The 27479-nt window shown below is 37.6% G+C and overlaps 1 protein-coding gene across 6 annotated transcripts in view; it reads left to right on the top strand.

The window, feature by feature from the left end:
• Nucleotides 1–27479, top strand: part of LOC106099256 (kinesin-like protein KIF2A) — a 40679-nt gene that overhangs the window by 6048 nt on the left and 7152 nt on the right. The window contains exons 3-13 of one of the 6 annotated variants that reach the window (XM_013277729.1): nt 10098–10294; nt 15341–15377; nt 23260–23423; nt 23648–23785; nt 24047–24271; nt 24546–24725; nt 25103–25248; nt 25547–25658; nt 25728–25862; nt 26246–26401; nt 26912–27065. In XM_013277729.1, the coding sequence (XP_013133183.1) occupies nt 10098–10294; nt 15341–15377; nt 23260–23423; nt 23648–23785; nt 24047–24271; nt 24546–24725; nt 25103–25248; nt 25547–25658; nt 25728–25862; nt 26246–26401; nt 26912–27065 (1644 nt within the window). Of the gene's footprint in view, nt 1–10097; nt 10295–12474; nt 12613–15340; nt 15378–19842; nt 20034–22451; nt 22928–23259; nt 23424–23647; nt 23786–24046; nt 24272–24545; nt 24726–25102; nt 25249–25546; nt 25659–25727; nt 25863–26245; nt 26402–26911; nt 27066–27479 lie in introns of those variants that run through there. The other 5 variants (XM_013277730.1, XM_013277731.1, XM_013277732.1 and 2 more) reach the window with 5 other exon arrangements.

The following is a 27479-nucleotide window of genomic DNA, read 5'->3' as shown; positions in this document are numbered from 1 at the left end:
ATGTTTTCTACTTCTTCAAGGTCTATGTAAATACTATGTTTTAAAAGTCGATAAAAAGGACGCTTGTAGCTGCACATTATTCCGGATATTTGTAATGGTAATCACTTAACATTAGGTAGACCGCTTCACGGCCGCCTACATAATCCGGACTTCATAAAACGTCAATCTTACTATCTCATTGCTAAGTTCTATGTATGGATCTTTGTTACAACGTAACCCCACAATAACTTAACAGATCTGGATGAAAAAACATGTATAGACAGACTGGAATAGGCTACTATCTTAGTTTAATCCCACCCTGTCGAAGTTGTGGGCTAGAGCAAATTTTCATATATATTCGTATATTAGCTGTGCCCCTGCGACTTTATCCGCATAAACTTATAAAATGTTACTTCATTGTTTACATGTGTCAAATAATCAATTGCAAATGTCAAAATAGCAATTACCTTACTATGGCAATTTTGCTTTCTTGGTATTGGCAGCAACTTATGGTCTCTTTCCCACATTAGGGTTTTTATCCAAAATATTAACCCCTAAGTTTAATGGCGTGAAAATATATAGCCTAAAGCGTGACGTAAGTGTAGGGCATTGTATTACAAAAATAATTATTCAAAAATATGCTATAATTGCTGACATCTTAGGCCACAATGATTTGTGTGTTTACGCTTTATTATAATAGTATAGATAAAGGATTTGTTGTCGCCGTTTCTTTTAATTACGAGGTTTACAACATTATACCATATATGTTCAACTAATGCGCACTATGTTTGTATTATGACAAAGTTTCGATCACAAATAGTCATGCGTCGACTTTCGGTTTTACGTGTGATGTCATCGAGCGACGCGTGGGAGCATAACTGTGTAACTAACAAATAATTAACAAGCAACTTGTGTAATGACAAGATTCAGTATTGATTATAGAAGGGACGGATGCTAGTTTTAACACGTTCGATGCTACGATTGAATGAAAATAAACTGCTAAGGCTAGACGTTGGCACTGAAAGTGTTAAAAAGCACGCTTTATTGCCCGTGTAAACAATCTTGTTTAACAATCGCTTTTTGCAACAATATAATTTGTACTCAACTGAACTTGTAAAGTTTTTACTAAAATGCACTGTGATTCATGAGGATTGCAATTGATAAGGTTTGATGTGATTATTTTTTCTTTAAAATGCCTCTAGTATGTGTCAAAAGTGGCATCACCTTATTGTTTTATTGCACATAACAAATCTATACAATCAGAATATAGTTGATCGCATGATATCGGAATGTAGGAATTATGAAATCATTTTTGTAACTATTCGGTATAGAGAATAGCTCGAAGTATTCTTCAATTTACTTACGTACTTTTATGTTACATCAATATGTTTTCAATTTTATTAAAGGTGAAGTTGAAAAGAAATGTATTTGGAAGATAAAGAATGATGATTTTACTTCACGTAAATTCCAATACTGTGACTCGGACGGTTGACGTAAATCGTTGTTTTGGTGCGGATTACTTGAAATGTGGTTATTTATAATTTATAATGTGTCACCAACAATAACCTCTATGTATCTTTAGGTGTCGCTAGGTAAATTTGCTAAAATTGTTAATAATAAAGCTAGTAAACCGAGTAGAGTAAAGATTCTACAATTCAACCACTGAGTAAATAACATAAATAATTATTTTGTTATTGCAAGTGAATGTCGAAATACTTGTACAAAAATGTAGATAGATGTTTTGTACAAGTGTTTTAAGTAGTGGTTACACAAGCTAAATTAAAATTGATTTATCCTATTTAAAAGTACTTTAATCAAAACAAAGTTTAATTGTTGATTGCGTTATTCTAAGTTTGACATTTTTGTATTTAATTACTTTATTAAAGTGCGTAAGTAACAAAATGTAAGCATTCGTAACACTTAATTTGTTATAGAAACTGTTAGCACGCGATATGTAATTGAAAAAAGTTGTAACGTTGTAACCGTATTAGGAAACTCGAACGCGGTTCCTTAATTGAATGTCAAGAGTTATAAATTGATTTAGCTTTTACACTAGGAAATTGGCGGCAAAAGTTGTCTGTAGCTAGCCTACAGTTTACGATCAAGCCAGAACTCATTTAAATTCTTCGATCTAAAGTTTTGAAAAGATAAGACTTAATAATGGTCGTTGTTTACGTCACTTGTAATTCTAATAACATAATCGTGGATATCCGCTATCATGTTTCCTTTGAGGACAAGAAAATTGAGTTCATCGACTTTGTTATCGAAGATGGATCGTCGCGATTCGTCGCCAATTATCGAGTTACTCGGTCGCACTACGTGAATCACCTAGCGTCTCGTTAACTCAATTTATTTGATAATAAATAACTACCACACAATGTTGAGATGCCTTTTATTTGAGGAATGTTTAACGTTCTCCATTTATATAGTATAAATCGATAATGTAGTTGTTAGCTTAAAGGTAAGTTTCTGCGTTGCGTGTATTATGTCTTTACTCCATATAATTCTGTAAACCCATGCTAAAGAAAGAATTCCCGATTGGATACAATTCAAAGAAAATCTCTCGACCTTTCGACATCTCGTGTCTATGGATTGTATTTTATATCAAAGGTATCACAGTAACATAACAGGAATAATCGAACAGTCTGGAAAACCTTTAAGACTTAATTTGCCATTAACCATATATTTAAAATCTCCATACCACCACTAAGTGATTTGTTAAATACTCCTTACAAGTATTTCTATAAGCAGTCTCGATGTTTAAACAGTTTGTTTCTGCACACTTCCAACCCACATGCGCGGACTGGCCTAGCGCCTGTCCATAGACAGAACTAAATCCACGCGCTTCAGAAATACTCGTGTTTTGTTGTGATATATCACCTCAAGCTATTACACAGAGGTTATTGTGTTTAAGCGGTAGCGGTAACATTTATAATACGCATTTGTTTTGACCGATGCGATTTATGTTGTTTTGGATTTTAAAGGCGTTCTGTTATATGACATAAAGTGAACCTTATTACATTGTTGCTTGATGTTAATCTTGTTTAGAGTACGGAAACTCTCGAGCTTCGCGATCCATAGGTTGGAAAATATACAAATAAATTGAGTACCTCCTCCTTTTTGGAGTCTGTTAAAACATTTCGAATTCCATGTAAGTAAGAAGTTATGAGAAATAGAAATCGCGTGTCTCAAACATGTAGCCCTCTGTCTCAGTGGAGAGTTAAGTAAGGCTGTGGTGCAGTAGGCGGGGCGTGGGCGACAGCAGTTCCGTCTACTGATGTCATCGCCTTCGCACTCCTACAATAGCCTCTTTGTTAGCACACGTACCATAGGGCTAAGAGCAGTCGGTCATTTCTAAACCTTCTAGGTTGGCATTATGGAAACGTTGCACAATACTGGCAGGGTTTTGGCCGATAGTAATATGCCCTATTAAAAGTGCCATTGACCATTTGCGTGTCCTGATATTCAATTTAATTATCTCGCCATTATACTGAGCCCTTTTGTGGATAATAGTGTTTCCTTGTAAAGTCTATCTTATCTATAAATGCTCGAAACTGCTGACCCCAGGCCTCACAATAAGGCGTTGTTAACTTGGTCGCCTACGTCCTTATTGAGAACACAAAGGCGAGTCGGGAAGCTTGTGCAAAGTAAAGTGCATAGCAACTTAACCAAGTGACAGTCTAGCCTTCGAGAATGCTTTATTATGTGAGATTTATGACGTAAAGCTTTTTCTTATCGTATCTTATAGAAATTATTGATTTTATTACTTTAAATGTAACCGCAATATTTCGATCTAATAAAAGATACGAGGCACGTACGGTATTACCAATTCAAGGTTAAATTATTATTTTGCAATCGGTCAGACGCAGTAAAATATCTGTCCCGTTGCATAATTATAAATACCACGTAAGATTTTGCTTAGAATGGGTGCACACGTTTGACTAAACTATCGCCCAACTATTGTGCGATTGTCGATTGTTTCGGCAGCCAATTCAACTGCACTGCACAACTAAAAATCGAGTAATGCGCGCTCATAGGAATCAAAGTGCGACTGAAAAGTTGTGCGACAGTTTAGTCAACGCACACCTTTTAATAGAATAATATTTTTTTTTACATTCAAATTGTAGATTTTTTTTTCGTAAACTTGTTGAGTATCTTATCTTCTACTTAACATATGTATGTTGGTGTAAAACTACATTTTTACTTTCGTTTTTCTAGGTTATGAGGTTAATGTAACGTATGCAAATAAGATGCGATAAAATTAAATACATTGTATAGATAAAATTAAATCACTAAACGGATTTGATTGCCTAAATTGCTATTGCAAGATGCAAAAAATTATGTGGTAAATAGATTTTTATTCATAAGTCTGGATGGATAATCAAAAGGAAAAAAAAATCAAGGAAAATGAGTTAATAGTGAAAAGGAGCGAGATTTCTCTACGTTTTCTTTGTGTTTTTTTTTAAATGTGCCGTGCAATTTGTATTGGAGTATTACGTAAGACAACAGTGAGATATCGATTCGTATGCGCCATGAGTGGCAGTCACAATAAGCTGACGGAAAAGTGGATGCCACGCGCCAAGCGGATTTATGTCATCAAAAATATTTTAGCACATTAATCACAATATAATCCTTGTTTGAAAAGTAGGAGTAAATATGTAACTTTAAAAATTCTTACACAGAGAAAGATTTGTACTGTTGTTTAAACCTTAGATTATCTAAAATGCACCTAGGTAGTAATAACATCTCGGCTCTTATAATGTTTACATAATTTATAATTTGTTTTTATATCTTAGTCAATCGCTCCCGCTAAAACTTTTCGCTCGACCTGTATCGGTTGCGTTTGTACCGCGGACGCAGGCGCCGCGTGTCTAGCCGGTTCCAACCGGATTCCTGACTCATGCCACATTAATGTGCAAGACTTTATGTGAAATAGTCGTGCATCGATTTATTTACTCCAATCCCACTGCCAAACGTTATGATTTATTGTGTTTTTTCCTACACCCTATTGCTGTAGATAAAAAATGTATTTTGGTTCATTATCAAACTACATGTTCATTACATCTATTAGATGATACAAATGTGCGTTGGTTAACAAGACGTTTTATTTAATCAGTTTATTGCACGTAAAGTCATTAATTGATACCTAAGTGGTCATTTAATCTTGAGAGCGGCAATTAACTTTCATAGCTTAATTTTCATAAGTAAGAAAAGCGAAGAACAATAAGATATCGCATGTAATAAATAGCCCATTACCTGACGTCTCCCTACCATGTTATTAAGTTAAGTGTACACCAGGCGGCGCTGGCGTCGGCAACTTGACCGTGGGAACTCAACGCGCCTTTCTTTTACTTTTACTACCAGATCAAATCTATTTACTCTATAATAAGACCATTTTCGTTGTGCGTTTTTCTTTCCGCTTGTCTTTTCCTAACACTATATAATCAGGTAGATACAGGCTCTTTGATTATTAGAATTTGTTAACTGTATCTATTTAATTCTACTGGGTAAAATTATTTGAAGATTAAAGTAGATCTGTATTGCAGAAGGCTTTATAAAGAGATATAGATAATAGACATTTTCTAAATTTTTAGGAGGCAGTTGGCGACGCGCGCCAAGGAACTGTCCAATTATAATTAGCTCTATGCGACGCGTTAGCAGGTCAATGACATCGGTCGGCCGAATTCTCCGACTGATATAGTTTGAACTTTTAAATGCCATCTCAGCTGTACACGGATATGCTGCTCTGAAGATCTTCAGGAACTGGATGTTTATGATTGTTTGCTTTTCTCTGTATACAATAGTTTTAACAGCTCAGTTCGGTTCCTTTCGGACATGATATTTGAAATACATTTTCTATACAAGCTAAGAGGGAACTGCAAGTAATTTCATATACATCTTAAGTAGAATGTTTTATTAGAAGTCGTGGTTAGGGATTTCCATTAAATCCTGGACTAGGTTGCTAGGATAAACGTAACATACTCGATATAAGTAACTTATTAAAAAAATGTAGGTAGGAAAAGTGTAATTGTATAAAACGAAACATTAAACTTTCTATGCAAGCACTAACAATAGAGTAAACTGTTCGTGAGCTCACGTTACTGAGAGTCGACACCTCATTAACAAAATAATTAAACGGCTCTTAACTGACGTTCGCTCAACTGTATTGAATTACACGTGTACTATTATCACTAATGATGTGCTTGTAGTTCGAAAATTCTAGTTGTAAGTTTGCACACAGATTTAGTATTATAGTTTTAAGAATTACATAATTGGAATACAGGATCTGATCTTCTAATTAATAATCATCGTCATCTTTCTCTTTATCCTACTCCCGTAGGGTTGGCGCAGCAGGTTTTTGTCTTCCACATAACTCTTATCATACGTCATCTCAGTCAACATCATCACACCCTTTTTGATCATGTCACCTATTACGCAATCTATCCATCTTTCTAAGTCTACCTCTACCGATGAACCCTTCCACATTCATAACTAACGTTCTTCTTGTAACATGCGTTTCCATCAATGAACTTATATGCCATATTTCAATTGATAAAATGTAGTAGTTAGTTGACCATCCAACTGCGAGATTAAAGCCCGATACACACTCAGTTTTGTCTCAACATTCGGATCGTTCAGATAAATCTGCTGCACATCTGCTGAATTAAGCTGAACAGTTAACAGTTTTGTTATATTTATCTGAACGATCGGATTGCGCAGATAAAATTGAGCGTATGCAGCCGGCTTTATAAATGGAGTCTGCTTTTTCTTTAATTCTATATTTTTTGTTACATACTGATGTTTCATTATTTGTTTTTTGTCTCCTTTGTTAGTTTTTTAGATGTTAATCTTTTTGTCGCGATACTTTCGCTTTATTTAAAGCCTTTTCTTAAATATTACTTTAAATATATAGTTGAATGTATTGTATTGTTAGTATCGTTTCTCGGCAAACTTTCTATTGATTGATTAATTTCTATTCCGACGATTTCATTACATTTTGCGGTTTTATGTAAAAGCTATAGAATTAGATACTTGATATTTGAAAGGATGCTTGAGGTCTTTTGCAAAAAAAGACATTCTTTGATTTTTGAGTAAAATTCCATGATTGCTAATTTGAACGCAAAGTTTTGTATGTTGCGTAATCATTTGTTTTGGTTTAGAATTCAAATTCCGATCTTGAAGTCAATGAGTGTGACGACTGGGTCACGATTGCGAAAAAAATATTGGTAGACTCATTTACTTGGTTATTCTAAGCTATATTTCCTAGAATCTCAGGGTATTTAGATCGGTGTAGCGGTTCCAGTAATTAACGCTAGTTAAAGACGACATTCCCTCTTGGGAATCCTTGTGGATTAGTTTTTGTTGGAGGATTCGCGGAATCTTGGGACATCTTTCAATGCAATTATGAAGTTTTTTAACATTTTCAACAATTAGTTGCAAATTTTGTATGATGGATTAAAGATGATTCTTATGTAGTTGTTGATGTGTGAGGGTTTTAATTCCTTGCGAACCTCCTTGTATTCTCCTTTATTCAAAACTCTGTTCCATTTAATCCACCGATCTTTTAGACTTTAGGCGATTTTTATTAGTAAGTAACCTGTCTACATCTCAAGCACTTTCATCTTTAACTGTGAACGTTTCAACCCGTCGAAGTCGTCGTCACAGATAACGGCGTTTTTGCTTACTACATTCGATCACTTCGTTCCACTTTCGTCGCCTTCAGACGTAACCATGGCTGTATCGTTGTTTGATCAATAAGTCGCCTAACGTCTACACGGTTTTGGTGTTTTTTTTTTGTCTGTCGCTAAAATCTATTGTACGGATTAGGTTTTTGTTGTGCGCCTTCAAAATGAGGACATGACTCGTTCGAATTGATGCCTATTTGACAAATTGTACATGTATTATGCTGTGTTATGAGTATACGAACAGGTTTTTAGATTAACACAGGAAGGAAAATCTAGTTAAAATTTAACACTGTAGTAAAAGTGAACTCTAACTCAAACCGTTACGGTTTTTGTGTAGGCACAAAAAGGTGTGATCTTTGCAACTTTTTTATGTTTTTTTTCGTAATCAGCTACGCTATGATTAAGATCGCACCCATGTATCTTTCGGATTAGTAAACATTTGCCAGACAAAGTTGTTTACAATACACGGTCGTTGCGGCGGGATTGTTTACACGTTGTAGATCTGTTGACCTGTTAATAGGAGTCGTGTCTACGCCATGATACCCGCTATGCCTCCCCTCGTTATAAACGGGTAGACAAAACCGGCAATAGTTCGGTTGTTGAAGGTCAGTGACCTTGTGTAATGAAGTGTGTATTTTTAGGGATAGTATTTATTATAAAAATATTTTTTATAAATACAACAATCATTCAAACAATACTAATAGTGCAATGTTGTTTAATGTCAACCCTACCTACCCTTTGCTTTAAAAAGGTTTGTATTTTGTGTCATAGGCACAGATGTGGAGTGCTCTTACAGCAGTTGCTGTCAAAGCGAAAAAGGAAAGCTAAACAGGAAAACAGGGCTCGCGGCGCAAACCCTTTGAGTGCCTTTTACAGAAATGTTTGCCTGTTTGATCACTAATGGCCGCCTTTACATTTCACACTGAACTAGTCGTACTTGGAGGGAAACCGACCCTTTTTACTAAAATTTTATTTTATAACAAGATGATATGGATTTATTTGATAGAAAATTTGATACCTTTCGATTCTGTTCAGATATAAGTAAGGTATATTTTAATTTGGATTAAGAAAGTTTTGATCATCGAATATAACATATTTAAATACTTGCGTCTTCTTTATTAAAATTAATGTTATTTACGCGAGACATATTAATTAAGCTATACTATCTTCTTTAAAATAAGTCTATTATACAATGACTAATTGAATTTAATGTCTTATATGTCTAGACGAGGTTTATAATTACAGCGAAGGGATAAGGCGTCCTCATTGTCCTTTTGCATAAAGCATTCTAGTATGCAAATTGGAGCACGTGACAGCCGGCGTGCTGCGGGGTGTCTTGTTAGCCCGAGCCCGCAACAACACTTTGTGGCGTAGCAAACTCCGCTTGTTACTGAATTAAATTTACGTGACCCAGACTAGACATGGTTTATGTTTGGTGTGTTGCTAAGTGCAATAATAATGAAGTCAAACGGGAGAAATTTTCCAGCTATTTGATAACTTTTTGATACACAATGAGTAGTTATCGAGCAAGATATTTAAAACATTGCGTTTCGACACTTCTGTCAGAAATAATTTTGATGCGTTTTAGAACATTCGTAATTCAATAATTTATCTATGTCTAGCTTTCGACTGGCGACTCCGTCCGCGTGGAATTAAAACAAAAATGAGTAGCCAGTATGTTATTTCAGAATCCTCTAACATCTATTCCAAAGTTCATCGAAATCCGTTTATTGGTTTAGACTAGAAACTCTAACAAACATCCATCCATCTATCTAAACTTTCGCATTTATAATATTAGTATGATTTGTATGATAGATTGTAATGACCAGGGACCATCATGCCTTGGCCTAATTTACTAATACTGTGCATTTTCATTTGACGTGTGAATATGTAATATCAGATTGTAAACTAGCACAAAGATATGTCTGTTACGACCTCTATATTCGAATATTACAACGTCTATTTAACTATACAATGTAACCATTCATTGGCTCTTGATATAAATTATGGAAGTGAATTATTTGACGTTATGTACTTATTGAATAAATAATATGTGTAATGTGTTGAATTAAAGACTGTAACGACGATATGAGATATTGTTATTAAATAAATAGTATCTTAACCAGCTGTAGAAATACAACTGTTCTTATCTGTATAAGTAAAGAGAACTTTGTTTTACGAAATATGTAATTAAAACTCACAATTTTATTAATATTATAACCGAAAGTCGGTACTACTCTTTCTTATGTGTCCTTCAAATCCATTTGCTTATAGAGGATTCTTTAGTAGATTACTGATGATAGAAAACACTTATTTTGTCGCAATTAACACTGAAAATAGGCTTCGCATAATCGTACCTAACGTTAGTGCTAAGGTTTCTAATTCGTCTTTCATATTGTGTCACCTTCATAAAAACATATTGTATAATTTCAGGACGCATCCACTCGGCAATCGTGTCTGGTGTTAACGCAGAGACGCGCTCGGTGACGGTGGAATGGTTCGAGCGCGGGGAGACCAAGGGCAAGGAGGTGGAGATCGACTCCATCCTTGCCCTAAACCCCGAACTGATCGGCACGCGCCGCTCGCCGCACCTACAGCCTGTCTCCAATGCGCCCAACAAACTGGCCAGGGTGAGTACGCCTAACACTACTACGAAGACAACGCGGGAGAAAGACAGAATGATAAAAGGAATAGAATTATTTAAGTAACATTTTGATAAAATGTGAAATCTAGATTAAAAAAATTAGTACCGCATTCCCGGGCAAGGGATAAGTAAAATTTATTTCATTAGTAATTCGTACATCACTGCCGGCCATACTTTAATGTTACACGTGGGCAGATAACGATGCTATCCGTTTAAGCATTATAAAATTAGAATTGTGCATTAATTAATTCACCTACACTTACTGCAATTTAAGTCACGACTAGGGTTCGAATCCCAATCAAGGAAATGTTTGTTATAATTTTCTAAAGTCAATAATGTATGAATTTTCACTCGTGCTCGTAGGTTTGACTAGTATAAAAGTCTTTTGGTTAAAATCTTGTGTATGTGTTTTCTAATATTATTAAAACAAAAATTAGTAGGTAACTTGGCGAAATCCGACATTCGCGATAACGGCCGTTGGTCTATTTCGACCAGGGTCAATGGACACGACGCGCGCTTGCTTGCTTGTAGTAAGACAATTTGCCAATTTACGTCCGGACATGCACACGTACGCCTGCCTCGTACCGTTATTAACACGTCGGCCGCCGCATAAACGTCCGCCAAACATATCCCAAAATCGCATCGCTCACATTACGTGTTAACACGCTTTGATACACTCGCTTCTCGTTATAGAGATTTGGTGCAAGGGAAATGTATTAACAAAAAAAACATACAGACGAATTGAGTACCTCCTTCTTTTGGGAAGTCGGTCAAAAATTATATTTATAAGAAAATACAGTATGTTAGATACATTTTTTTCAGTATACAAAATAATGAGATACGTAAATATATGAAAAGAAATTAAGCCTTAAAGATGTGGAGTAGTAGACTAGTTTAAAAACTCCTGGTCTAATCTGTTAATTACATTGCATAATATCTTTGCGACACAATTCGTGCAAACTATAACGTACGAATTAATTCCGCGTAACCTTGGTGTTCATATGCCGCAATCCCTGTCGGCTTAGTCTTAGAAAATTAAATGCAATAAATTCTCGCGGTGCACCACACAGACCGCGGGCCGTCGCTAAAGGTCGCACTCTAGAAAGTCTGCAGTTGTGATTCGTTTGTCCGCAAAGTTGAACTGCTTCACATTTTCTCTACGTACTGTATACTAAAATACTAATCTAGTTGTCGATAAATGATTGCAAATTAATAATTTAAAAAGAACGATAAAATCTATGTTCGAATAAGTGTAAAAGTAGACATTGTATATGTTATTATAAATTAGTTTGTATTGCCCGTGGCATTCTTTTTTAAAATATTCATGAGTCCAAAGAGTTGAATGCGATTTTATTGTAGTGTAGATTCAAAGTATGACGTCTAACTGATACTGGAGTACATATAAAGGTCGATTCACTTATTAGTAAGAGAGTGTATCTTATCTATGTATTTAGTGATAACGATTGTAATTTGCGTACATTAGTTTGGCGTCAAAATTAAATGGAAGCCATAGTGTATCGATTGAGTCAGGCGGTGGTTGAACCGCGTACCAAGCAGTGATGGCCCTGTTTGTTTGTGTCGGGAAGCACGTTGCCAATCGACACCACAGTTGTACCTCATCTGTGACACCCGAATGTCCTGTCTGGATCTCATAGCTTTTCACAATATCGAAAAATACATAATTATACTAGTGCTAACAAAAATGACTTTAGAAAATACTTAGATTGCGTCAAACGCTTATTGTGTTACCGGTTATTATCATCCCGTGGAAGATACCGAGTGCAGGATTGGTATTGGACACGTGGCAGTTAAAAAAAATGTAGAAAATGTTTCCGTACATCATCAATTGGCAGGTGATCATTGCACCGTGTAGTAATCATAGCTTTGCGAGTAGCATTTTAACGTGCACATCGTTGTCATGGCAACGCATCTCACGCCACTCATTAGATGGAGCGCTGCGGGCATTAGAGAACTAGAGATGGACATGCATACGTATGCACTCGATGCACATCGATCGGTGAGACCTTCAGGTGCGGCGATGATGGTGACCTTACGTCGGACACCATCGATTTTCCACGGCGGCCGGTAGTTGCGCGTTTCACTTTTCATTCGTACTGAGATCGGTCCGCGGCATGGTAGCGGCGCTCCGCGGCACCGAGCTGTAAGTGGCACTGTTGTTTGATGCACGTTGTTGATGCGAAGGAGCCGTCGGGCTCGTCGTCGGATGAGGGCGGCTTCCTGCGGGAGGGCGCGGAGGCGGACGGCGACGCCGGACACACGCTGCCCGTGCGCAACTCACGCTCGGTACGACTTCGCCACGCCGCGCCCCATGCACGCCGCACACGTCATCACGTGCGGTGTCACTAGGGCGCGGCCAATGGAAACGCACCATCCACTATATCACGCACCTTTACCATTACGTTGCCGCACCATATTTTTGTGCTCACGATCGGCTTGTTACGCTGTCTGTCTGTCGGCTTGCGTTCTCGTCACGCCCGCGTCAATATCACGATTCGTCGTGCCGCCGCGTGGCGCAACCGGAACGCAATCCAATATCACCAGTCTTTTTGTTACGTAGCAGTAGCAATGTAAAGCACTTTTTGTTATTTTGTTTGTGTTTACTTGGCTTTTTCTTATTTTGGTTATAAAAGTGTATGAAACGACTGTGCTAATTTTGTACAGTTTGTTTATGTCCACAGTCGTAGGCGATGATATCATTAGGTTTATGATTCAACTTGTCGCGCCGATACGGTGCTGTCAATGTCGCGCATAACGGAATTATTGCAAAAAACACAAGTTCGACCGCCGGCTGTGTTTTAATGTGTATAATGTGAAAACCTGTTACTGGCAATAACATAGGCGAATTAATGTTGAGTGAATGTTTTGCCTGCCTGTGTAATTACACACGACCTCTAGATACGTCTTTATTTAATTTTAACTGTAAGGGAAGCTGTTTTGCAGCACGAGGTAAAATAACCGTGTAGGTCGAAGAGAAGACCTTCACGCAGCAATTATTTCGGTTGTAGATTTGATAGTACTGTCTTACATTAATCTTGATATTGGTCATAGTGATTTTAAATGTGTAGTTGTTCTGACAGGACTATTGTTATTTTGCTAACATCCGTACAATTCTGGCTCAATGTTTGTTTTGGTTCAGTTATGACTAATTGATCTCGGATGCGATATGACTCGGTTTACTAATGTTATGCTTTACGTATGTATGTTTATATACACTATGGGGTATGTTCACACGTGCATTTCGCACGGCTATCGGAGCTGCGGCGTGGCGGTGTGGCATGCCCTCGCGGTAACACGCCTGTATCCGCGCATTCATACATCGTTATTGATTTCCTGTCGATCGCACGTTTTCTACAACAATGCATTCTGTATCCATATGTTGTACAGTTAAATTAGTGTTTATGTTGGTACAACTGTTATATTTACAAAAGAAATATTGTACGTTCTACCAAAGTGGGTTTTACTGCATTAAGTTGTGATGAATCCTTCAATTATCCAGCTTCGCAATCTACTTCGTTTAATAGCCCCCGATCTTATTAAGCGTTGTAATTTAGAGAGAAATTGTTCGTTACCCGACTCAAGTCATTTATCCGAATAAAGACAAGGGGGACGCCTTAAAGACGTTCCTTGCAATAGGAAAGTCATATACATTTATTTTATACAGATTCCCTGTACCTTTAGTAGGAAAAAAAATTGTTGAGAAACAAAATAAAATAGTATTTAGTATTGAGTTGTCTCTGCAAAACCTCAAGAGTCGGTTTTGTTATTTGTCCTTAAATGAACTAAGCAATATTCCCTATGTTGTTAACTAAAGTACATTTACGATGTCCATTGTAAACGATCCAATAAGGTGTCTTTTAATTTAACTTTCATGGCTAGGTCCGCAAGTGCTAATCCATTTTGCACAGGCAACGATGAACTCCAAGGAAATGACGTCATCCCGCCTCGCCTGCCGACCTACTTTATAGTTCTTATCTTACCCCATCACACCCTAGTGCACCGTGATCTAATCTAAGACTTATGGTTCGCGGGGTGGTTATAAAACAGGTATGCAGTCATTGTGACCTCCAAATATGGGTCTAAAAATGTCCTAGGACGGATTTTATTGGCTTCAGAACCAGAAAACAAAAGAAAAGCTGGTGTGTTCGGGAAATAACCAAATTTTTCCCCAATTATTACCAAAAACATTAACTATTTTACTGATTCTATGAATTGTGAGTATTCTAACTATATTGTAAATATTTTCTGGCGTATTTTCATTGCAATATAATTCCCTGAAGTTTGTTAGTACGTCGGTAATATTAGTAATGATTTCGCGCATCAGGAATTCGTACCAGATTTTAGTAAATTGCTCCACATGAGCGACCTCTTTTCTGCTGATTGGTTAGAATTAGATCAGCCAGTTGCAGGCACCATGTAATTAATTATAATCTATTTCGTTACGCTTAATAAAGTGTATTCCGACAGTTTCTACGTAGGTTATGAAGGTATCTTAGTGTGCCTTCTAAAACTGTATGGTAGTTGTTATGCGCAATAGAGCCATTCCAATGTTAAGTTTTTCGTAAGAAGAGTGGTATTCGCAAAACTTTCCTCTAATTAAAACTTGGTCATCGACATTTAAAAAATCATTGTTTTTATTACATGCCAGTGTTAGTCTGAATTTCTAAAACATTAATCAATCCCGCATAACTTACAGTTTTACAGTATTTTGCTTTTGTTTTCGCAAACCGTCGTTTCCCACGATGCGGGTGTTTGTAATCTGCCGGTCTGCCTATATCTAATGCTACACATTTTCTTTGCTGTACTATACTGCCCCCTTTTATATTAGCGTTTGTACATTTAACGTTTGATACTATGTTTTCTATTATTTTGGGTTGCACATTAGCGAAGAAATAGCTGTAAATTTTTAATTTCAAATTATCTTCTTTTTTGTTTGGAATGTTTGGCTTTTTGTAACTTCTTTCGACTCCAATCTTTCGAAGATTTGTGCTAATTAATTCTTTTCCTGTTTTAGGATATGACGCGACAGTCAATTCCAGTTGCGACAAAAGGTATGTATGTAACACGATGTATTATAAATTTCTATGATAATAAATTGTTCACTTTTATCAAATATTTATATTGTTTCGTCATCTGACATTTATGCATTGTTGAATAATGAAGGTAATTCGAAGGAGACGTAATTTTTAGATATTCCATGTCTCTTTTGCTTTCTTGGAAGCTTGTTATAATCAAAAATATACGTTGAATATGATAATTTGGTACGCAATTGGTTAGTATGGGGAGTGAATGTAATGTACAAGTAAACTTAATAAAAAGGAACTCGTCGCTGAATAATCCAGATGAAAAAATATCCTCCATGAATAATCATAGACGGATGTTCACAGAAATGTTTTCTATTATTTTATTGTATTGATTATTACAATTAGATCAGAGAGTTAAATGTGACGAAGATTATTTTTAATTTTTAAAATAATGACGCATTCATTCTGTTTGAAAAAATGTTGATGAAAATTTGTCTATGACAAAGAGAACAAATATGTGTCTTCCGCCAGATGATATAAATATATTTTCACTCAGACATACAAGATAGATAATACCCACTTCAGAAACAAACAATATGTATTTGTATATGACGTTCAGTTTTAGCCCAACATTTCGATAGTTTAGTTAAATTTGGCAGTTTGTACTGAGCGTATGCAGCGGGCTTTACATGTCTTACATAATTTTAATAATTGCGATTTTGTTAGAATAAGTCCGGGGTCGAAGCCCGCTGCACGCATCAAAGATTGCGTTCCCACGATCAACAAGTGTGTACATATACATTATATATTAAGCAACTTGTGATTTTCAATGTGTAGGTAAAAGTGTACTGTACTCAGAGTGGTTAATATACTTAGTTTGGGAGTACTTAAGTGTAGATTAAGTCTAAGGAGACTAGTGCCACTTAATGTCTGCATGTGGCTGTTAGCTCCATATCTAAACTCTAAGTTATGACTCTTTGTTGTCGGTTTTTAATTTTGGTGCGTGACGGGAATTGTCTTTGTTTAAAGTTTTGAGTATGGAAATGCGGCAAGACGTTATGACACATTCACGTTATTTTAAGTCTTGGTCGTCACAATTAGCGTTTTGATGTGAACTTTTCCTGTTTAAATAAATATTTTAGTTGACTTCTGGGTATATGTTGTTTTTTGAATAAACTATACATGGGGTAAAATTTCTGACCTTATTGCAATAAATGCTTGACTACAATAAGTCGGAGTTCAGTATGGGTCGCGTGAACCTGCAAATGTTATGCGGTCACTCAACGTACTGTATTACCGTCAGTGTCTTCTGCTAAAATCTCCTATGTTCAACCATACTACCAATAGAAGACTGCTATTGATTAGGCTAGCGCGTAATATATTTTGACTGCATCATCACTTTCATCAGGTGGGATCGTGGTCAAGCTCTAGCTTAACAAACACAAAAAAACAACTATTGTATCTTTTTAAAGAATAAATGGGATGTCACTATGTATCCAATAGACTTGAGTATGTAATTTAATTTAAATTTTATTGATAATGTAAGAGGTATTTTTAGATGATTACAAGTAAATAGAGACTTTTTTATAAATATGTATTGGCAAAAATTGATAGATGAATCATTGAAACTAGTTCTATCGGCATCCTTTTCGTATATTTAATGTTAGATAAGGAGGTGTGTCGAGAGAATCGCACGTGTTTGTGACGTGAGGGAAGAGGTTGGGGAGGGGTGTCATCGGTCTCGGGTCAGCAGTGAACAAGTGGATTCCTGTTTGTATTAATTGATAACGATTTTTATTTATACTTGCTTAAAATTTTATTCAGACTTTATTGTAACGGTATAACATGTTAAATTGTTTATATTAAAATATTGGTCGTTTTAAATTTTTTTTATTCTTACAACTCGTTTTATTATGGCTGAAAAAAGTATTCACCGTTCGATAAACTTTACGGAAATAGAGCACACTAAATTCGCGACTCAAATATTAACTAATATTGGGGTCAAAGAAATATTTTGACGTTAATTTATGTTAGCATTTTTAAGGTACAACCCTTGCCTTTATTTCTTTTAATTAAATTACACCAAAATTGATCTTTGAAGAAACGCGAAAAAGTAATTCATATACAACTTTAATAATTATGCTAAATTAATCTTTTATGATAATCTAATTACTAGCTTTCGCCCTCTACTCCGTCCGCATGGAATTAAAAAAAAAGTAAGTAGCCGATGTGTTCCAGACTATCTTCTACATCTATCCAAAATTACAGACTCTAACAAACATCCATACAAACTTTCGCATTTATAATATTAGTAAGATTATTTCGCAACTAATAGATTGCAAACATTTAAGATATATGTCAGGGTCCGTGAGACTCTATTAGTTCCTGCCGCATGACGACCGCTCGATGCATTGGCAACGCCAACTGACCCATTTGGCTCAATTAACTCATCCATCTATCAGCATTTACCCGCTGGCGATTTGGGAATTAAATTACCTCAATGCTTTAGGTAGATATATTATCATCAGTTTAAAAAAAGAATTTTGACACATTTGATAAAATAGATGAAATGTATACAGGACTTTATTGATATTGGGTTAAGAAACTGACAAATTACAACCCTATTTTGAGGCTGTTTATGACATTTTTATTTGAGATGGTTAAAATCCAGAAGCTATTTAATTATTGTAATTCTAGTATGACTCGTTACAGTATCATCAAATTATTCAGAATGTTAATGCCACTTGACAATCTGTGAACATAGACACAATGGGGCAGAGGTTGCCCGTGCACCGCGTAATGTGGTCTTGACATTGCCCGGGCAAGGACGCGGCCTGCCCCTACCTCGGCGATTGTGCGCTTTGTCACTTTGTGCCCACTGACCAATAATAATACCACTGACTCTAGTAAGGGAATAGTTCCCATTTTTCTTTTATAAAGTAATGAAATTAGCTCAACAGGCATTTGATTCGCGTAATTACTACGTAATAAATTAGGCACTTATAATTGTGATTTTATCCTGTCACTTTTAACACTTTATTTTATATAGTTTACTGACTACGGATCACTCACTTTGAACTTCAATTAATTAAAAAGTAAATGAAAAACAGATAAAGATCGTTATAATAACCTCTCAACGTTCGTTGTCATCAGAGTTGGCTCCCGCTCTAGTGCGTTAGGTCAGATTGCATTCAATACGAATTAATGATTGAATTTTTACTAGACTTTGTTACCGTAGTAATCAAACATCGGCATGCTCAAGTTACCAAGATCAAGTATCCGTTAATACATTTTGGAATATTAACATGCTTGACCTATTATTGAAGTTGGGGCTGTTTACATTTCTGTTTGATAACCTAAATAGACACATGTTTATCATAAATAATTTGTTGATAACCAATGTATAATATTGTAAAATGTATAAGCATTACTTTTTTGTCAATTACGATCTAAACGTATATTCTTCAGCAACTAAACTATCATAATCAATGATGATCTGTGAAGTCCGTGTTGTTTGCGCGGGAATTTGCACAATTTGCAGTCTGTTATCGCGGCGTTGCGCCTCCTCGTAGACATCTATTCATTATCGCCACCCACTTTAGAGACCACGTGTACATTAAAGAAACATTGAACTTTTCTACGATATATGTTTGTTTTAAATGTAATGTATTTATTTAAGTCGATAGACAGTTTTCATTATTCACTATGTGAAATATTCCAAAAAAATCCCCTCTTTGTTTTATCCACTATCATTTATAGTAATTTTCAAGTTACAAGTTTAATATTCAAGTTTCTATATTTAGTACGGCCTTTAATCTGTAAAGTTGTAACACTTGTGTAGTTAGTCGTCTCGACCATAATGAGATATAAATATTGGTGTCGTGCTAGCCTACATTATGTCGACGTAGCAGGGTGTTCGTGTATTACATCATTATTAAATCACAAGTTCATTAGGTGTTAGTTTGTCATTGAGGGTTTGCCTATGTAGCCAAAAATACCAAAAGTACTCAATTGACCAGTGACCAAAGGCAGAAACAATTTATCATAATCTAGATTTCATAAACCTATACATCAGTGTTATTTTAAAGGAATCTGATTAACAAAAGATTGTCAGGGAACTTCAAGACTTTATTGTCTGAAATTGTAGAGTTTTTTAAACTAAAGGCAATTCTTCTCTCAAAAATTGCTGACCTTAAAAATATAGATAAGTATCATAGGTGGAAATTATATTTATAGAACGACCTTTGCTATTGCTTGCACCACCACCCGCCGGATACCACGGTCTTCCTTTCGTGTGGCGTGTATTCCCCCGTGCATACGTTATGGCATTTTTTCCATTAATAATTAAAAGCGATAGCATGACGGAGCATTTCGGCGTTGATATCATGGGGGTGGTCAGTCGCTGCCACCCTGCCATTCTGCCATGCTTCCTTGCCTGGCACAATGGTGGTAACATCGCGTATAAGTGCCGGCAGACGGGGCGCTCGCGGACAGTGAGCGGACGGCCGCGCACCACACCGCCGCCTGGCACCGCCGCCCCGAATCGCAAATGGAACACACGGAATAGTGCGGTGGTTTTACCGTAGATTACCTTTCCTATTGTTGATTTTTAAAATTCGAACATGCCTGTGTTATACGAGAGATGCATTCAAAAGCATTTGCAACGGCACGCGACAAGCGCTAGTAAGTGCATACTTCCACTTCCATATCAATTTGAACTCTATAGTGCTTGTGTTTGATTCGATTTTCCTGTGTCCAGTCATTCAGGACTTTCCGCTGGAGTGTAGCGTATAGACTTCACAGCCTGGAAAGTGTAATTTCGAAATGTCGAAATGCCTGCGACTGGAAAGGTTTATTCCTTAAAAGCAACTAGATTGCCTTGCGGTTGAACAATGCTTCGAGTTTCGCGTTATCCAAATTTGGTCCTACAGACAAAGTTGCCCTTTATTTCGAATGATAACTTCATATATGTATTTTTGCGATATGTCAAGCCTTTTCTGTTAAATTATTGTATTTCTCTCGCATATAATCAAAGATGTCTACCGAATATTAAGTCTGTCATTGAGTTGGATTGAACCAATTTTAAACATGTTATTTGGAATATCTTGTACAAATTTGATAAATTCAACAGTCACAATTAGGAGCAATCAACCCACATGGGTATTGTATACGGTGTCTTATTGTGACCCTCCGTTTAGTGGTAAGCAGTACAACGCACTATGAATCAAAGGCGAGTGGGCGCCGGCGAATGACCGTCTTACTTGCCACACGGAACTGTTTACATAAAACAAATGAACGAGACATTAATAAGATGAACTAGACGAATGTACTCTGCTTATTGTCTTTTGTATAATTTCTCAGATCTTTCAATAACAACGAATATTTTTCTTGACATGAAGTTAGTAGCTTCTGTATATTATTAAGATTATCACTGCTGTTGATAAAAATAGAAAAAGAAGCGAGCCTACCATTTTTTTAAAAGCCGGCAACGCATCTGTAGTTCCTCTGGATTAGCTTAAAACAGATGCTTGATAAACTAAGATTCGATTAGATTCGAACGTAATTAAAATTGACAAATTTACATTACGCATGAATCTAACAAATTGAATTCTCTTTACCTCTGATATAGCTGTTACAATTAACGGTCGTTATCTTTTTAAACTCATAGAGCACGAAGCAGAGCGATCTCTGTCCCGCACAGGTCGTGAGAACATTGCACAGATCGATGTGGATGATTTGGCTGTCCTCTACAATTATTATGGTCACGACGCATAATAAAAGTTACGCCAGTATCTACTATTGTCAATATTTATAATAGAATTTTAAAAAAAGTTATGTCCTTAAACTCCACTTTGCTTTCCGTTTTAAACTAAAGCATTTCTTGGAAATTGAAATAAAAATGTTTCAGTTTCAGTAAATGTATGGTAAAGGGTTAATATGTGGGGCGATTTACTAGTCCCGTGCAAAGCTAGTCAACGTTAATGTCGTCGAGATGTCTATCACAGCTTTGTTCTGACTCTACTGCACCAACGTTTCAAGGTCAACAGATAATTTACTAGAACAGTGGAAGATACATTTTGTTTTTTGCTATAGGTAATTATAACCTTTAAACTGGGAAGTAACTGGCCAGTACGTGGCATCTGTCTGTCTGGTTACAAACGATCTAGTTGACACTGGCATGTTAGAACGCATTGTGCCATTAACTGATACATACCAATGGATGACATGCCAGTTACTTTACCGTTTTACTGGCATGTGTTTTACCAAGAAACAATCCAAGAAATCAGAACTCTGTAAAAGGATATTTCCTTAATTGACACTTGTAGAAAATTATTTCTATTGTCTGTGAAAACTAGTTTCCGTGTAAACACGCGATAACCTTTGTTATTTTTTGTGTGGCTGTTATGAAGGCAGCATAATGTAATATTCAGTGGTCAGTACCAAGATAGGCCTGATGTACAGGACGGTCACTATCGACCCGGCAGCGGTACCAGTGACGTCACATCATACATTTTTCATCGGAACAAAAGACACCGGCTGTTGACTTTGTTGGGTTATAGTTGATGAACTAATCGTGTACTGGACATCGATCGTACAGAATTTGATTAAAATGATAGAATTACTGCCCCACTGAAATATAATGTTTAACAGACTTCAAAAAGGAGAAAGTTCTGATTTCGTCCTCATGTTTATTTCGTTATTTCAGTTGTCCAGTTTTCGGAAAATTAAAATCTGTCTAATAGTTTTTCGGTTATACTTAAGTTATAAAGCCTGAATATGTTCTGCTCAAAAGTGGTTTGTTTCCACGTATCTTAGGGTTTCCGAGCATTTCTTACATGTAGAATTTTTTATTAAGCTTTACAAACGTCTCGTCAATCGTCAAATCGTACAATCGTCTGTATCGGAGTATATGTATGTACATATGTGGCGAGGCAATCAAACAATTCCAATAATTGTCTAACGATACTAGTGCGACACATGCGCTCCAGTTATACAGCCGCCTCCGCATGGCTCGCTCCCGACACCAGAAATTTGATCCTCTTCAAATTTCTGCCGCTGATCGAACGCGTACAGTGATAAATATTTGTCTCTTACGACCGTGACCAGTGGCTGTTTATCGTAAACATTTACATAAACTTGTAGGACATTCCAAGTGAACAGTCGGCGAGGTTTCACCTTCGTGCGGCTCGCGTGCGTCACGGTTCATTGCCTTGAGTACAGAAAGAGATCCTAATATGGCGGCCGGCGCAGGCGCAGGATCGCCTTGCGCCAACGCACGCAGCCGCCATTTTCATCTATCCGTCTGTCACGGGAGTACACGTCGATTGAGACAATTTAATGTGCCAAATTTGAAAGTACACCAAATTTGAACACGCAAATACACGACGCGAACTGAAGCTCAGCAAATGATAAAAAATATTACCATATTTGAAAATTATCACCAAATATGTGTTGCTCGTGGCTCCGCTGTAGGAAACGAGTGGCCGACGCGGCGCAATGCCGGCCCATGGATGCCTATGAAAAGGTCGAAACGCCCGCAGAAGTGGTTCAATCCAAGGATGAAGAGAAAGAGTCACGTAAGACTGATGACACTGTTCTGACGCACTGGGTATTATAGGGTCATAGGGCTTTTGCACTTTTTCATTTGCATTGTAACAAAACATAAACAAAATATTTATCTTTTCATTTAATAATGCAGGATGCAATCAGATGATGAAACAATATTATATTAAGTATTATAAGCAACCTTGTACTGTGTCTTATGATTTGTAATCGTAATGAGCTTTGATGAATGTAATTTTTTAAGTTAAAAAGACTATTTAGAAAGAATTCTTAGTTACTCGGACAGAAACAAGGTCAAGGTACAATAGCGTATTGCACATTGTATGAGTTTGTACGTGTATTTCAGCGCCGGCGCGCGTGACGCGCAACAACCAGATGCGTATGTCGAACGCGGGTGCGTACACGAACGGGCATGGTGGGGACACGACGGGCCGCCGCGGCGCTGAGAACGTGCCCCCGCCCCCTCAGCCGCAGCAACAGCCGCCCTCCAACTCGCGACTTACGCAGCAGGTCAGAACGACCCTAACTATACTACACTCATATACCATAGGCTGAAAAAGTCTAAGAATTTGAACCTTTTCATACGATCATTTTCATAAAATTCATATATTGATTCACTATGTCTTTGAACACCTTATATATTTGTAATGGAATACATACATAGTTAGTAGGGTATCACATCCTTATTCTTGTCCACGTCTCCCCTTCCCGTTGCTACGGCGCGCGGTTTGCAGATGCCGGCGTCGGGCGGGCGGTCGCGCACGGGCAGCACGCCCAGCGCCGCCTCGCTCACACAGCAACACACACACCATGCGCACCACGCACAGCACCCGCCCAACTCGGGACAGAAACGCATGCAAAACATCAAAGAGGTTTCTTTATAACCCTATCCTATCCTATCTTATCCTAGTCTTTTCCTTCCTTAATCCTGGTCCATATAATCCATAGTTATGGCGCATCATGATAATCGTAGCGAATTCGGGAGTAAACATCAAGCACTCACAAGTAAAATTAAAATATTCAATAGCTGAAAACTGTAACATCATCTAGTTATGGCCCACATAAATGGTTGGTTTAACCATCTACAGCCATTTTGAACAGCATTCTTAGGACCTTTAGTTAGTTCCCTGTTGGTGGTGTTACAGTTCAGCAGCAGCGGGGGCGGGGGCGGGGGCGGGGGCGGTGTGGGCGCGGGCGGCATTGCGCGCAACACGGCGGCGTCGGCCAGCGCGGCCTCCGTGCCGCACGCCGTGGCCTCGGGCGCGGTGCGGCGCTCCAACGTCGTCAAGGAGGTGGAGCGCCTTAAGGAGAACCGCGAGAAGAGACGGCAGCGGCAAGCAGAGCTTAAAGAGGAAAAGGTAACTAACTCTTCCACTACCTTCTTTATATTTCCATTCTTTGAATTAATGCAGTAACTTCGAACTACCTTTTTTGTAGGAGTAAACGGATAGCGGATCGTCTAATGTTCATCGACCAAATATCCAATGATCTTAACAAAACCACAAGATCTGAAAATGCGTTGCCTGTCTTTTAAGTCTTTTAATTACAAAAAATATGATTCCTTTCAAGTTAACAATATCACATTCTAATATTATTTATGGAGTTGTCGAAAAAATCATTCTGAATATTCAGGAGGCACTAATGAACATGGACCCCGGCAACCCGAACTGGGAGTTCCTGGCGATGATCCGCGAGTACCAGAGCAGCATCGAGTTCCGGCCGCTGGTGGGCTCCGAGCCCGTCGAGGACCACCAGATCACCGTCTGCGTGCGCAAGCGCCCGCTCAACAAGAAGGAAATCAATAAGAAAGAGGTGCCTCATTAACTACAACTGTTTTTTAAAGCAGTAATATGTACAAATAACTGAAAGTCTAAAAAAATCGTTAAAGGAAAAAACAAAAAAAAAAACACCGACTGATAGTGCTATGTACCTTTATGGCGCTATGTATATTAATCTTTACTTCTGTTATAAAGAGGAAAGATTTGTATTTTTGCATGCATTAAAATAACTCAAAAACTGCTAGTCCAATTTCAAAAATTCTTTCACATTTTTTAGTGAGTAACATAGGTTATGTTTTTATTATTTTTTATTTTAAGCTGATGAAGTCGCGAGCAAGAGTTAGTAGATTATAATTTGTGATGTCAGTTAATTAGACTGCAGGTGGTGACAGCAAGTGTGTCGTGTTGCAGGTGGACGTGATCAGCGTGCCCACGAAGGACCAAATGATAGTGCACGAGCCCAAGAACAAAGTGGACCTCACCAAATATCTCGAAAACCAGAAATTCCGATTCGACTACGCCTTTGATGATTCCTGCACAAATGAAATTGTTTACAAGTTAGTGTTGCTCTTTTTTTACTCTGTACAAATTTTAATATTTTATCTGTGGAATTGTTCATGGCAACATTTAACTTTTAGCTTTCGTTCACTTTCTCATTCTCCTCATTTCTAACTCCTCAATTTGTAATACAAAAGCGACTAAATTTTATTTTAAGTCTAGTTTCTGAATGGAAAACTGCCCTTATGTACTTATAGATGTCTAAGAAATTTCAAAACGAAAACTGTTATTTTGTAATTTGGAACAGTGTATATTGTATGCTATAGTGATGTTTTTAACTCGTTTTGAACTGTACAGATACACAGCCAAGCCGCTGGTGCAGACTATCTTCGAGGGCGGCATGGCGACCTGCTTCGCCTACGGACAGACCGGCTCCGGCAAGACGCACACCATGGGCGGGGACTTCCAGGTCGCTCTACCACCTTCTGCCGACCCCACATCCGTCTGAATGTCGCATTCAATGTTATTGTCATCACAGGGCAAGATCCAAGACTGCAAGAAGGGAATCTACGCGATGGCGGCGCGCGACGTCTTCTCCTACCTCAAGTCACCTAAATACAAGCCCCTTAATCTCATCGTCTCCGCATCATTCTTCGAAATATACTCAGGAAAGGTTCGTTTTCTTCCATACGCGTATATTGATACTCTAAAATTACTATTTAAGCCTATTTATTAGGCACCGTCGGACATGAGAGCTACGCCCCTCGAATTCCTCCGCGTGCAATTAAAAAAAACGAAAGTGAATGGTCTATGTGTTCTTCCAGATTATGCTCTATGTCTATGTCAAATTTCATCTAGATCAGTTTAGCAGTTAGGCTACAAACTCTAACAAACATCCATCTAAACTTTTGCATTTATAATATTAGTATGTATTTAATGATTATGGCAGATAAGTGTATGTTGTTGTGGCAGGTAAGTGTATGTTGTCGTTGTGGTAGGTGAGTTCATGTTGTCGTTGTGGTAGGTGAGTGTATGTTGTTGTTGTGGTTGTGGCAGGTGTTCGACCTGCTGGCGGACAAGGCGAAGCTGCGCGTGCTGGAGGACGGCAAGCAGCAGGTGCAGATCGTGGGGCTGACGGAGCGCTGCGTCGACAGCGTGGACGAGGTGCTGCGCCTCATACAGCACGGCAACGCCGCGCGCACCTCCGGACAGGTCTGTATCACGGGAATTCGCCGAAAAAGCGAAACGACCGCTACCCAGACGTCTGCTAACACATGTGCCTACCCTTAATTTTAAAGGATATTTCTCTTTCCTATGTGTCTCCTCATCCGTTAACAGTTAATTTGACGTTTTGTAGCAAGAAAACTGATTATTTTTGTAAAATCATAGTTTTGTATATGAAATAGACTAGTTTAGTAGATGTTTTTATTACTTGTTTATCACACTGGATACTTTTGAAATAAGGGTTAAATTCATTTCTTTTCTCATTATTTACTTAATAGAAATGGAACTAAAATAGGACCTTTGGCACACACTTATCAATCGAAATGTGGATTTTGTCTCACTTGACGCCTTTATTCTGTATGATCATGGTATTGCATTAAGCGAACAGGTCTATTCATGTCAAGATATCAACTGGCTCTACCATTGTTAAGATATCTACATAAAGATGTTAGTGCAGCATCAGGTTAACGTTTTATAATGTTTGTCTGTATGAGGCAGACGTCGGCGAACTCTAACTCGTCGCGGTCGCACGCCGTGTTCCAAATAGTGGTGCGCTCCCCCGGCATGAACCGCGTGCACGGCAAGTTCTCGCTCATCGACCTCGCCGGCAACGAGCGCGGCGCCGACACCTCCTCCGCCAACAGGCAGACCCGTATGTATCACTAGTCTACTAACCCACCACATTACCAAAAAAAAAACTAAGAACTGTGTATCCTACAAGAATAACAGGTATTTCCGGGATCTAAAGTATCTTACGTATTCTTTCAGACTGTCGTCTACATCTATGACCAATTTCATCAAGATCCGTTCAGCAGTTTGGGATACAAACTAGAACAAACGCCCATTTAAACTATCACATTTATAATATTAGATCAATAATGTTATATGTTTCAAACTATATTCTACATCTGTGACAAATTTTATCGAGAACCGTTAAATCATTTTGGAGATTGCATCCATACATCTAACATTTGCATTTATAATTTTAATATTAGTATGACGGTTAACGTGCCAACGGGCATCTGAATTCGCCAAAGTAGTGAAGTTACACATATAGTAGATGGCG

This window comes from Papilio polytes, unplaced genomic scaffold (assembly GCF_000836215.1).
Source record: "Papilio polytes unplaced genomic scaffold, Ppol_1.0 DF824135.1, whole genome shotgun sequence".
Classification (NCBI taxonomy): Eukaryota; Metazoa; Arthropoda; class Insecta; order Lepidoptera; family Papilionidae; genus Papilio; species Papilio polytes.
This window is presented reverse-complemented; position numbering and strand designations above follow the sequence as displayed.